This window comes from Cervus canadensis, chromosome 25 (genome assembly GCF_019320065.1).
Source record: "Cervus canadensis isolate Bull #8, Minnesota chromosome 25, ASM1932006v1, whole genome shotgun sequence".
Lineage (NCBI taxonomy): Eukaryota > Metazoa > Chordata > Mammalia > Artiodactyla > Cervidae > Cervus > Cervus canadensis.
The window spans coordinates 18,369,116-18,384,279 of record NC_057410.1 but is presented as its reverse complement, the minus strand read 5'-3'; the positions used below and the strand labels follow the sequence as shown (position 1 = coordinate 18,384,279).

General features: G+C 35.3%; 1 protein-coding gene across 8 annotated transcripts in view; it reads right to left on the bottom strand.

Annotated features, from left to right (window-relative positions):
• Positions 1-694: 694 nt before the first annotated feature.
• Positions 695-15,164, bottom strand: part of PPHLN1 (periphilin 1) — a 145,259-nt gene continuing 130,789 nt past the window's right edge. For all 8 annotated transcript variants that reach the window (XM_043446357.1, XM_043446359.1, XM_043446361.1 and 5 more), the window contains one exon: positions 695-1,522. In XM_043446357.1, the coding sequence (XP_043302292.1) occupies positions 1,328-1,522 (195 nt within the window). In that variant the 3' untranslated portion in view covers positions 695-1,327. The remainder of the gene's footprint in view (positions 1,523-15,164) is intronic.

Sequence of the window (15,164 nt, the reverse complement as noted above, 5' to 3'; positions counted from 1 at the left end):
CTTTAGATATAGTCATAGAGGCCACTAAAAATAATGCCAAAATTCAACTGAGAAGAGAGTGGAATGGAAAAAGAATGGAAGGATAATGAAATTGGGTAGGAGTAACAAATATTTTTAAAAGTTTCCAAACACATGCCACGAAATTACATATTTTGGCTAAATGCCACCGGGCAGCTGGAAGTGATCAGGAAATGAGCGGAATACCCTAATTGTCCCAGTTAGATTCTTAACTAACCCGTGATCTGGATGGCTCGCTCATGAAGGACTGTTTACACAGGCGGCTTGGTGAAGGGTAGATGTGCTAGGCTTACTGCCTACTCTTTGTTTCATTCAAAAACACTTTGAGAGGGCTATGAACCCCTAAAAAGGACAGCAGAACAAGAGTTTGTTGGATTACAAACAGAGATTAACAAAGGCATAATGTGTTTAATTATAGATATGTTATCAATCACGTTCTTTCTTGAGATGGGGAATATGGGCCTATAATTAAAATGAACTCCACTACTTCCCCATATTCTAAATTTTTCTCTTTTGGTTAGAAATTTTTAAAGAAATTGCAATTTTAAAATAGGCCTCATCTTTCATCTCCAACTTCCCCTTCTGTTAGTCTTCTATGTGGATAATATTTAGACTCACACATCAGTGAGACTAGTCAGACGTTTCAGGATTATTTTAACAGAAGACATTGAGTTCATTTACTTGGAAAAGAGGATTTTATTATGAGGTGTCTTTCAGAGATTTAAATGCTCTATTTTATCACAATGAGAATTATCCTCAAAGCAAATATTCCCCAAGATACCAAAGTATTCAGTTTATTTGAATATACTTAAACATACTGAAAGTTACAAAGTCTAAGGTAAGCAAGCAACAAGTCAGTAAAACACAACTCAGAATTCTAACATTTTCACATGGTATCACTGACTATGAAATGCAAAAAGATTACAAATGTTTAAGTGGAATGTATTCTAACCTATAAATTACACTAGTGTGACCAAACAAATGATCACGTAACAGTGGAAGACTACAGGACATGTCCTGTAAGTACAGAAATCTTGGACTGCATTTTCAAGAAAGCTTGAAAAATTAATCGACCCATCGTTTTAGGAGAGGGGGAAAAAAGATAAGTATGGATTAGAAGGCTCTACATGTAGATAAAAAAGATTCTAATTAAAATATCTTAAACAGACTATTTTAGATGTTTATTTGATATTGGAAATATGGTCAACTATCATAAAGTATTTCTCTTCACAAAAATTCTATATATTAAGGATTTACACAATCCAGGGGGGAAAAAATCTAGAAATTTTTTTTTGCCTGAGAAAGCAATCTAAAACGGCTCTCCAAAATCTTGACTAGAAGTGTCATACTCTGCAATAAAATGCTTGAGTTCTTCAACACACCGCTCACCTATTTCATGTAAATTCTGTCTCAAGGCAAACTGTATAGACTTTTCTAATGAAGGATCTTTTTCAATCAGCATTTTCACAACCATCCCAAAAGTTTCACAGTCTTGTCGGTAAACCTAGAAAGATAAATACACTGTGGTTACTAAGAATAATTAGCCAAACATTGAGCTGATTCAGTCGACAGAATTATGATACTGAAATCTAAAAGGGAGACACAAAACCTCTCTTGCTCTGAGTGAACACTACTGCCAAAGGCCATTTAAACTACGATCTCTGAGGTTTGCTGGCAAGTTGAATGAGTAGAAAAGCACTGATATACCACATCACTGACTATAGAAGTTAGGCATAGCATTTGTCAAGCATGATGCAGTCTACTAATAGGACATAAGACTAGAAATGAGAAGAACTAAGAACAAATGCCAGCTAGGTAAGACATGCTGATAGCTTTATTCATTTACTTGTTTGGAAGAAATAAGATTACAAGCCCCTCCCTAACTTCATGGTTATTTGTTTGAATCATGACCAGATGATAGATTCAAAATTCTGTTTAGTATACAACAAACAACTATAAGAAGGCTGAAAGTATTTATTTGAAAAAAGCTTTTGAAGTTATAAATGTTTGACCATAGTTAAAATCACCAAGGCAGAGTTCAGATCAAAACAGTATGTTATACACACACATGTTCATGCATGTGTACACACAGATGTATATATAGTATATGCATGTATACATGTATATATATTTTCCACTTTAATGTATATATTTTAATATTTCAATGTGTATATATAATTTTTACCAATGGCAATCAAATATTATTTCCTGTTTAGAAACTGCTAAATTTTCTCCACACTAAAGGTCATTTGCTTAGTTTCAGTCACAAAATGCATTTTAGATTTCTATGCTATTTTTCATACTCTGTAATTCATGTATTTAAAGAAAATTAGTTAAGTCACCATGAAAATTAAATACCAATTATCTGATTTAAAAGTACTGTTTTAATTTTAATTTTTCCAAATTTAACAAAAACAATCAACATGTTCATTCTCTGAAAAAGGATTTTATTCACTTTTTAAAACCTTAGAAGTGATTTGAGACATTGCTTCATTCATGATAGTTCTCATTCCTCAAATGATCACTGCTAGTCATGGTGATTGCTGCTGTATTTTTAAATGTCTGCTATATTTTTTTATCCCTTAAAATAGCTATTTAAAGAAGAGTATTTGTTTTTGACTCTCAGTACTAGGTTGCCAAATTATAGTAAATTCACTTCCGTGCTCTTGAAAACAATTCATAAGCCCCAAAGAATAAGTTCTTCAAATGACCCAGAAATTAAAATATAAAATCCTGTTTGCCTTCTCCATCTCAACACTAAAACACACACACAGTTTTTCTAAATAGTGAACGAAATTTACCCCTAATAGCCATTAAATTTAATCCGACTATTTAAACCAAATATTTATTCCAGTTTATCTCAAGGTTTACATGACCCAGAATTAATATTACTGACTAATAAACCAACTTAGGAAACAGTATACCATCCACATGATACTACACAGGATGTCAATGCAATGGGGCACAGTAACTGGTCTAACAAACCGAGTATCTAACGTAAGTCAAGCCAGTGCAGTCCCCATGGGGGAAGTCAGAACCATGATGTTTTTTACAGTCTTAGTGGAGGTAAATTCCTTACCAAACCAGTCAACCCACATAATAACAGCATTCTAACACCAACCATTGGCCTCAGCAGACCACTTTGTGGGTGGCCTAAATTTTATAGACTTCTTTATAGCAGATGTACTAGATGAGGATAAGGTTACACTGTGAATTAACCTGCAAATTCTTTAATGTAAATCTGTTTTACCTAAACTGTAACTTTTCGTTTAGCATATTTACAGAACATAAATGTAGTACAGATTTGCATATCAAAAGTAAAACCGAATTTAAAATGTGTTCATGCATTTATTTAAACTGCAAACTATTCTCTGGAGACAAGATAATAAAAGCATTTAAAGGCTCTGTTTTATTTTTTAATTGTAAGTCCTTTTTGAATTATTCATTGAAAAGACAAATTTTTGTACATTAGCTGACAAGAACAATCAGAACTTCCCACAGCAATGTAATTCTGTATCACAGGGTAAATTTTCTACAAAGACTGCTTAAAATGCACTGGTTGGGCATTAGACAGGAAATCATTAGTTTTTTGTTAAAGGAAGGACCTCACCCTCCAAAGTTTTATAAATAAAATTCACAACGGTCAGAAACATATTTCCGAAATCTGTTCCACAGTAAACTCAATCCCAAACAGGAAGGGTGTAGTTATCTGTGGAAGAGTTTGTTTGCTTATGGTCCCAAGCTGGAAATGTATTAATAATCTTCAGACTTGATATCTACAGGCCACACAGGAAGATTTTTTGTTGTTGCTTTTTCTCTTGATTGGACCTCATCAAAATGAAAACAGGTTAAAGTTTGGGTGGGACTCACATACACTGCACAGAAATATAGTTAAATTTGCCAGCATAATGAAAACACTATCTAAATGTGGTTTCACACAGTATCTGACTATAGTTGTGTTAATGGCTAAAGGCTCATAAAGTGCTTCTAGGAATAAAAGGACATGATAAACTACCAAAATTTTTTTATCATTATTATGCTGTCCAGTGACTGAAGCAAGACTATCTGGCATAACAAACTATGATATAAAACTCCTCTAAAATGTACATCATTCTAGTCCTTACCTCTGTTCCCACAAAAAGAGAAACCAAAACTTAAGGCAAAATGAGTTGTTAGAATTTTCATTTCAGACAAACATCTTTAGGATATATATTACAGTTCCATAATAGTAGTTTAGTGGAATCATAGCAATTACACAGCCATTAGCCACAGAAACTACTTGAATTTAGGTAAATATGCATATACTTATCAATACTTAATTTATAATTTATATTAATATTAGGAAGTAAATGAATAAACTGTAGAAGTCAGACATACACACAGCCTTAAAAGACTGAGGAATCAAAAACAATTCTTTTCTCTGTTGTTGATACCTCAAGATTTCCACATAAGTTCCTTGATCTGAATTCCTTTGGCTTAAAAGGATGTGTCCTGTTTCAGGAGAGACACATCCTAATGGTAAACGCAGACAAGGAAAACACACCATAAAGGAGCTATTTAGATGTGGAAGTGACAGGGAAGCCAGAAAGAGCACAGAAGTGGCTCCAGGAGCAGGTGTACCAAGTTCAAATCCTGACTCTACTACCACGGTGAACTGAAGAACACCCTCCAACCCCACAGCTGAGATGTCCGCATCCTAATTCCTGGGACCTATGGACATGTTACCTCACGTAGTACAAGAGACCTTGCAGGCGTATTTGTATTAAGGATTTTGAGAAGGAGAGATTATCCTGTATTATCCAGGTAAATAAAATGTAATCACATACGTTCTTAAGAACAAAATGCAGAAAAAGAGAGGAAATGTGATCACAGAAACGGAAGTTGAGTGATGACTTTTAAAGATAGTTGTAGGGTAGGAGGAGGGAGCTACCCTACCAGCCAAAGAGTACAGGTAGCCTCTAGAAACTGGAAAAGGCCAGGAAAGAGAATCTCCCTTGAAGTGTCCACAGTAAGTTCAGCCCTTGCAGAAATCTTAATTTGGACCTGGTGAAACTTGTTTTGGACTTTACACATTCTTCTTAAGCTCACATGGAACATGCATAAAATAGACCACATTTCAGGCCATAAAACATGCCTTAGCAAATTTAAAAGAAGTATGCTCTCAGACCACAGTGGAAAATTAAGTTAAAATTCCAAAGAAAGATAGCTAGAAAAATCCCCAAATATTTGGAGATTAAACAACATACATGCGTGCATGTTAAGTCACTTCAGTTGTGTCTAGCTCTTTGCAAGCCTATGGACTGCAGCCTGTCAGGCTCATCTGTCCATGGGATTCTCCAAGGCAAGAACACTGGAGTGGGTTGCCATGTCCTCCTCCAGGGGATCTTCCCAACCCAGGGATTGAACTCGCATCTCTTACATCTCCTGCATTGGCAAACAGGTTCTTTACCACTAGCGCTACCTGGGAAGCTCCATTAAACAACATACTGCTATTGATAAATAACACCCAAATCAAAGAAGAAGTCTCAACAGAAATTTTAAAATATGTCAAAAATATAACATCAAAATTTGTGATATGCAGCAAATTCATGTGACTTGCTTTATTATAATATCTGCTTTATTACACTGGTTTGGAACTGAACCTGCGATATCTCCTATGTAAATGTTTGTAAATGGAGATATAGTCTACATTCATGGATAAGAAAACTCACTATTGTTAAGATATTGGTTCTTCCCAACTTAATCTATAAATTCAACAGTCACTACACCAAAATCGCAACAAGTAATCTTATGGATTACTGACCAACTGCTTCTAAAGTTTATATGGAAAGGCAAAAGACCCAGAATGGTCAACACAGTATTAAAGAAAAACAACAGTCATAGAACTGACACTCAACTTCCTATAAAGCCACAGTAATCAAGACTGTACAGTATTATCAAAAGAACAAAGAGATCAGCTGTACAGAATGAAGAGCCCAGAAACAGATTCATACAAATTGCAACTGTTCTTTGAGAAGGGAGCAAAGGCAATTCAAAAAGAAAGAGCAGACAACTAGGGTGCTGGAGGAACTGACCATTTATGTGCAAAATCCAGACAGAGACTAACTCACAATGGACTATAGACCTAAATGTAAAATACAGAACTATAATTCTTCTAGAAGATAAACAGAAGAAAAAATCTGGGTGATAACACCAAAAGTATATTCCAAGAAAGAAAAAATGGATTTCATTAAAAATATCTCTGGGACAGACAATGTTAAAAGAACAAACAGACAAGTTACACACTGGGAGAAAAATCACTGCAAGGCATATATCCGACAAAATACTGGTATCCAAAATATACAAAAAAATTCTTAAAACTCAGTAATAGAAACAAGCTCAATTTAAAAAATGGGCAAAAGAGCCGAACCTCACCAAAGAAGACACTTAGATAGTAAATAGCAAATGAGAAGATGTTCAAACATCGTATGTCATTAAGGGTACTGAAAATTAAAATAATGATGAAATGAGACACCACTACACACCTATTAGAATTGTTAAAATCCCAAACAATGACAACTCCAATTTCTGGTAGTAGGAACTCATTCATTGCTGGTGGGAATGAAAATGATACAAGCCACTTTGACAGACTAGTGAGAAGAATCACACAACTGAAAAACAAGCAATGGGAAGTCACGCACCTTCTGTGCCAGTTTCAGTACATACAGACCCAACTATGCTGTTGTAAGGACTGAGCTAATAAAGAGCACTCAGTATAGTGCCTGCTCTACAGGAAGCGTTTAACGTATGTTAAAAATGCTGATGATGGAAAAAGAAAAACATTCTAGCTTTGTCTAGAGAAGGGAGTATTAGAAAATGGTATTATAATTTCTTTAATGTTTAACATCCAATTTATTTTTAACATCAATGACTATATTTAAAATTATATCATTAATGCTTTTATTTGGGTTTTAGTTTTATCTCGAGTCATCCTTCACTTTCTACTGACATTAACCATGTACACATTGAAAAAAAATCAATATGAAGACCACATTAACCATCTCAAGAACCAATTCTTTAAACATGAGGAGTTGGTGTTAGGAAAATACAGAGGAGGAAAATGAAACAGCATTTTGGAGAAATTCAGTTGTCTTGGCATAGTTTAAAGCATGCTCACTCTCAAAGTGGGCTATGAAAAGCTTTCTTTTAAGGAGCTTAGATCTCAACTTATAAACAATTAGCAAACAGATAAAAATCTACAAGCAGGAAAAAGTGAGAAGAAAGTGAAAGTCGCTCAGTCACATCTGACTCTTTGCGACCCCATGGACTATAAATATAAAGTCCATGGAATTCTCCAGGCCAGAATACTGGAGTGGGTAGCCTTTTCCTTCTCCAGCGAATCTTCCCAACCCAGGGATGGAACCCTAGTCTCCCAGATTGCAGGCGGATTTTTTACCAGCTGAGCCACAAGGGAAGCCCAAGAATACTGAAGTGGGTAGCCTATCTCTTCTCCAGTGGATCTTCCCAACCCAGGAATCAAACTGGGGTCTCCTGCATTTCAGGTGGATTCTTTGTCAACTGAGCTATGAGGGAAGCTGGAAGTGGATCTTTTTGATACATCAGGGAAAGAATGGTTAGGAATCAATGCTATGGGGTTCCTGAGAACTGGAACTATGAATGTCACATGATGTGTTAAAGAAAGATGAGATTAGGGGCTTAATTCAGAGTAATTAAGAAGCAATATGGAAAAAAAAAAGCAGCAATATGGATATAATAATATAAAAAATCATGGGTAGAAGGTTTTATTTCAACGGGGAGGGAACTGGGAATGGGAGATAAGGTCAGTACCTAATATGTAATTCAAGTGAAGTGAAACTCCTCATTTGCCTACAACAACTCTTTTCGACCCGTGGACTACAGAGTCCATGGACTCCTCCAGGCCAGAATACTAGAGTGGGTAGCCCTTCCCTTTTCCAGGGGATCTTCCTGACCCAGGAATTGAACAGGGATCTCCTGCATTACAGGTGGATTCTTTACCACCTGAGCTATCAGGGAAGCCCAATATGTAATTTGAAGCACCTGTCAAAAGGAAGTGGCGTACCGAGTCTAGTCCTTAGGAGAAGGAAACAGAGGAGGAAGAGAGATCTTATCTTCAGCACTAAAGTGAGCTGAGGCCAGGGGAGTCCCTAGAAGAAAGGGTAAGTTCTTTCCCGCTCCAGTATCTGATAGAGTAGATATTAGTAAATGTTGAATGAATAGCTAAAATCAGTTCTGAGAGAATGTATAATGCAACAATGAAAAGGCGGTCCAAAGTAGACATCTAAAAACATCAGTATCAGTCATAAAGTGACAATAAGGAAGACTATGAATCAGGAGAGAATGAAGGAAAAGATTTGTAAAATAAGGACAATCAATCAAATGTCAGAGAAAGATGACAGAGGCTAGCAGACAAAATGTATTGATGGGATTTGGAATCATGTGTGGAACTGGATAACTGCAAGAGCAGTTTACTGGGATGGTAGAGATTATAGATCTGTGCTGTCCAGTACAGTAGCCTCTAGCCATATGTGACTATTTAAATTTTAATTAGTTAAGTTAAAAATTCAGTTCCTCAGTTGCACTTTAATGGCGTTCATATCAGATAGTGCAAATATAAAACATTCCCATCATCACAGAAAATTCTATTAAGGAGTGTTATTACAGAGGATTGGGAAGTGAAAAAAGGGTAAGGTGACAAGTGTTGACCTGGTAAATTAATTAGTATATATTTGCAACTATTTTACCATTAAGGTGGAAATAAAAGTTTACCACTTTTAAAGAAGAACTGTGAAATATAATTAGTACCTGTGAAATGTTGCATAATTTTTTATGAAATTCATATAAAAATGTAAATTAAAAAATAACTCCAATTGAGGCTTAATATACAAGGAAACATTCATAATGTCTAACATGTTGGTGAGATTGGGAAAAAATGTTGACAACATAATGATGTTAAATACTGGAGCAAATGTAAACCCTTTAATTTGGGTCTGTAGTAATGTAGAAAGTGTCAAAACTATTGTAATCTATGTTACTTCCTGTGCTATATTAATAGAAAAAGATATCTTTAAACATCCTCCTCAATGCTGCACTGGCTCTTAAAAACACAGCTCCAAAAAGAACACTGATGGTTGCTAAGAAATGCATTATGAACACATGGATTAGATCTCAACCACCTACATTCAATATGTGGGTACAATTATTATAGCCACATAAAAAAGTCAGTCCAAAATTAATGATAAAGTGGTTAAATGCTGAAAAACCTCAGCAATTAATGTTTGTTAATTCTCATCCATACATACAGATCAATTTATAAATTTACAGGGTTCAATCAAAGATTAATACTCAAGTGATTCTTGTTTTACCCTTTCCAACTTATTGGTTCTTCCAATCATAATAAACTCAACAGACAAAAGTAAGCAAAACAATTCCAGAGTCTACATCTTTCACTGATGCCAAATGCCAAAACCAGGCACCACTGAAAGTAAATACAGGAACTGGATAAATCTCAAATCAATATCGAGTAAAAATAAAGTTGCAAAGGAAATTAGAGATACCATTCATGTATGTTTTAAAAGTTTATTTAGTTTAGGAATATAAACAAATATACTAAAAATACGTAACAATGAACTCTGAGAAGGGAGGGAGACAGCAGGGATTTGAAAGGGGCTTTATCTATATCTTTAATATTTTAGTTTAAAAAAAAAACTGGAGGTGGGTCAGAAACATTAAACTCAAGTTAACATCATACATGATGAAGTAAAGAGTACTGACAGTAAAGTGTACTGAGGACCCTTTATGAGTGAAGTGACTTGAGATTTGCAATGTAACTTGCCATGCATCAAAAAGTAAGATGGATTAATGGATGAACAGAAGCATGGATAGAAATGTCAAAGCAAACAAAACAAAATACTAATTAGAGAATCTAGGTGATTGGTATATGGGTTTGCACTGTATAATTACTAATATTTGAAAATTTTTATAATAAAATACTGAAGGGAAAGAGAGATCTAAAGCAAAATACGGCCTAATGATAGTAGGGGCTGATCATCTCAGCTTACAAATGAGGACGGGTCTCTGTTTTGCTTGGACCCTGGGTAATGAACTTTGCATCTTATCAATGTAGGTTGAGAATTACAGATATTAGTAAGTCTGTAAATTCAGATACAAATTTGAATGACAGACAGCTGTGCCTGTCAAACAACTAGAACTCACCGACTGTGTGCAAGGCACTGGATTTGGTAATATAGCAGACGCTGCTAAAGGAAATTAGACTCCAATTAAAAATATGTTTAAGACAACCATAAGGCAAGGCAAAATACAGGCACACCTCAGAGATACTGAGAGTTCAGTTTCAGACCATCATAATAAAACAAATACCACATGAATTTTCTGGCTTGCTTGTGCATATAAAAGTTATGTCAGATAACCTATGGACTAGGAGAAAATATCTGCAAACCAACAAGCGGTTAATTTCCAAAATATACAAACAGTTCACACAACTCAATGAAAGTGAAAGTCACTCAGTCGTGTTCTACATTTTGTAACCCCATGGACTATACAGTCCATGGAATTCTCCAGGCCAGAATACTGGAGTGCATAGCCTTTCCCTTCTCCAGGGGATTTCCCAACCCAGTGATCGAACCCAGGTATCCTGCATTGCAGGCAGATTCTTTATCAACTGAGCTATCAACTCAATATCAAAACCAAAAATAAACCCAATTAAGAAATGGACAGAAGACCTACAAAGACATTTCTCCAAAGAAAACATACAGATGGCCAAGAGGCACACAAAAAGATGCTCAACATCGCTAATTATTAGCGAAATGCAAATTGAAACTACAACAAAGAATCAGCTCACAGCAGTCAGAATGCCATCATCAAAAAGTGCAAATAATAAATGCTGAAGACAGTGCAGAGAAAAGGGAATCCTCTTACACTGTTGCTAGGAATGTAAACTGGTATAGCCAGTGATGGAAAACAGTGTGGCAGTTCCTTAAAAAACTAAAAACAGAGCCACCATATGATCCAGCAATCCCGCTCTTGGGCAAATACCTGGAAAAGATGAAAACGCTAATTCAAACAGATACATGCATCCCAGTGTTCACAGCAGCACTGTTTACAACAGCCAAGACACAGAAGCAATGTTCATTCAACAGATGAACGGATAAAGAAGATGTGCTAGATATCCACAATGGAATACTACTCAGCCATAAAAAATCATGAAATATTGCCATTTGCAGCAACATGGATGGACCTAGAGATTATCAATCATACTGAGAGAAGTAAATCAGACAAAGACAGACGTTATATTACTTATATGTGGAATCTAAAAAATAATACAAATGAAGTTACAAAACAGAAACAGACTCACAGACATAGAAACATTTATGGTTTCTAAACATGAAGGGGAAGCTGGTGAGGGATAAATTATTAGTTTGAGGTTAGCAGGTACATACCACTATATATAAAATAGATAAACAATAAGGATTTCCTCTATGGCATAGGAAACTACATTCAATCTTGTAATAATCTATAATGAAAAAGAATCTGAAAAAAATGCATGTATATACCTGAATCACTTTGCTGTATATCTGAAATGGATTTAAAATACTATATTTTAAATCAATTATACTTCAGAAAAAGAGCTGGTTACACTGTACTATAGTCTATTAAGTGTGCAATAGCATTATGTCTTAAAAAATGTATATATTAACTTTAAAATGTTATTTCTAAAAAATGCTAACCCTCACCTGAGCTTTCAGTGAGTCATCTTTTTGCCACAGTTGACAGCAAAAATCACAAATCACCATAACAAATGCAATAATAATAAAAAGTTTGAAATACTGTGAGAATTACTAAAATGTGGCACAGAGATATAATGCGAGCAAATGCTGGGAAAATGGTGCCAGTGGCCTTGCTAGACGCAGGGTTGCCACAAACCTTTAATTCATAAAAAAATGCAGTATCTGCAAAATCCAATAAAGCAAAGCACAATAAAAAGGTACGTCTTTATAGTAAATGCCAGAAGACAAATACAAAATGTTATTTATAACAATTCTAAAGAAAAAAATCATAATGAGTGGAGAAGCAGTGGATTACTGGCACTTAGAATGCTGGCTATTTCAGGAATTTTGGAAGACTGCAAACAAAAAAGCATAGTGTGGTTAAAGAGGACTGAATCTTGGAAGATGGGAAAGATTTGGAAAAGATGGCTAATGGATAGGCTGGAATCAAATGAAGTTAGATATAAACAGATTGTACTACTGGCCAATGGTTTAGCTCCCCCTGGACTTAAAATAACTTATACTGGTGATATTTTTTCTTAATCAACAGACAACAAACCAACACCTGAAGACTGTTGATTAGAAAAAAACGATGTATTCATTACCAGTGTTCACTTCAAATCTGATTCAGTAGACCAGGAGAAGTCATTTGGTGCTCAATGTCAGTGACTGGTTTGAGAAAAATTCTAAGATTCAAAACATTTTATAAAAAGGTTAAATCTAAAGAAAATTAGTCATAATGAAGATAAAAGGCAATTAAATAAAATAGGTTTAAAAATTCCAGTTGCTGAGAAAATGGTTAACAATAAGCATTTTGCAAAATGACAAAACTTAACTGGTAGCTTTTAATATTTTCATGTCTAAAAACAATAAAAATACTTTATTAAAGGCAGGGAGAGATAGGTTCAATGTAGACATTTTCCCAAGTTGATGTTTAAAACATTCATCACAATGAAACAGATCACAGGTTAAAATGACAAGTCAGCTCCTTAAAAGATACTTGTCACTTATTATTTCCCTTGAATGAAAAAAGAAAAATCTAGTTAAAGTGTAAAATTTCTCATGTACATACTGAGCTAATTATTTTTAACACATAGCTATTTGTCATGAAAAATTATTATACTACTGAAAATTAAATGAAGCTAATGAGTATACAACCAAAAGAAAAATCTAACATATAGTTTAAGTTAGTGTTATCCAAAGATTTATTTTCATTAAGATTACTTCCAAATAAATCTTTTTAGAAATCAATAGATTTTAAATTTTTCATGAGATTAGTCTAACCTAAAATGATTTAACATTATCAATCAGGAAAGTATGAAGTCCTGCCCGACAAAAGGTCACGTTTAGATTTGAATAAGGCTATAAAGCAAGCTGAGTGCCAAAGAATTGATGCTTTTGAACTGTGGTGTTGGTGAAGACTCTTGAGAGTCCCTTGGACTACAAGGAGATCCAACCAGTCCATCTAAAGATCAGTCCTGGGTGTTCACTGGAAGGACTGATGCTGAGGCTGAAACTCCAAAACTTTGGCTACCTGATGCAAAGAACTGACTCAACTGGAAAAGACCCTGATGCTGGGAAAGATTGAAGGCAGGAGAAAAGGGGATGACAGAGGATGAGATGGTTGGATGGCATCACTGACTCAATGGACATAATTTTGAGTAGGCTCCAGGAGTTGATGATGGACTGGGAAGCCTGACATGCTGCAGTCCATGGCGTCACAAAGAGTCAGACACAACTGAGCTAATGAACTGAACTGAAAAGAAAGTAAACAGCAGCAGCCTGTTCCATAAATAAAAAATCTTACATTGGTTTGAGATATAAGAGGAGCACCTCCAACCACCCAATAACCCTCTGACAGGAGAAACTGTCAGGAGTGACTAAGCAGGAAGCAGCTTAGCTACGTCATGACCCGTCTTCCTCACTCCATTCCTCCCGATTCCTGTCTTATAAGGGAGGTTGGAGAGAATCCAAAAGTAAGGTTGTTTTAACCTTGTAAAAATATGGAAGAATGGCTCAGAACCTAAAAGTATTAAGTTACTGAGTCCAATCACTGAGTCATCAGGAAGGGCTCTCGCTACACTGCAGGAAGAATTTTAAGAAAATGAGGAGGAAATGTAAGTGAAGGCCTCCAAGGCTAGAAATAGTTATGGGTTACAATTCTAAAGGGTATTTTTGTTTATTTAAATGTAATAGCATTTAGAAATTACTGGCATATTAGAAACATTAAGTCACTAACATCTTCATATAGGCTTTTACATTATTTTATGTACCAGGACTATCCTCATATCCTCATTTTACAAAAATATTGAAGCAGAGAAACTGAAGTTCAGCTGCAAGATGTGTTACTAACATTCACAGCCTAGTTTTCTAACTTAACCCTTACAATACAGCTGCTATAACCGCCGAGAATTATTTAAATCCAAAAATAAAAATAAAGTCATGACTGAGACTAAATCTTTGGCAAAGACAAATTAATTCACTTGATTTTGAAGAGTGGTGTAAAGAAAGATGATCAGCCTTCCAGGTCATGATCCTAACTATGATACCTTAAGGAAGTGAGATGTTACTCCTATGTGTGTGCTTTATGTCTAATGCTCTAGAAGTCATTCCCCTAGTGCAATCGGAAACTTGGGTGATTTCTCCATACAGCTTCAGAGATGTCCCTAAGATAAACTTAGTAAAAATAAACAAGTCAGATCAGCCACCTTCCCCATGCTGAGAAAAAGCACTACTGTTCTGTTAACTACTTATGCTATTGGTTTAAAGAGCACTTTATGGCTGAAATGGGACATTTTCAATGAAGTCTACACAGGAGGCTAGTTCTTCTCTAGCTTCTTTGCCAGGTGATTCAGTGGATCTTTTTTGCTAGATGATTCACTCTATCATTCCATTTCTTTCAACATTAAAATTCTATATTGTGAAATTAAGGGAAATTAATTTTTCCTACTATGAAACTTCCCCATGTCTCACACTGAAAAATTAAGTTATGCTTCAGTATACATGTGCTACTGTGCTACTTCCCTTTTCCTCTGCTTTCTGTGATATTAGTTTAAATATTTTGTATGTAATGCAGTTTAGAAAAGCTTTCATTTTTGCTACAATATCAAGGTTTTGTGAATTATCAACTCAAGACAAGAAGTCCTTGCTACTAATTTTGGGAGACTTAAAAGTGCCAGTCGCTTTTTAGTGAAGATGATGGGAGTGGAGTTATTTAGAGGTCACCGTGCCAGAAAGTGCCAGTGAAAGGGCAGGAAACAACAAAGGCGGTCAGGATTAACTGTAACTCCAGTAAACAGGCAGCTTCAGCAGTTTCTGCTTAGCTGTACCTTCCCCACCCCC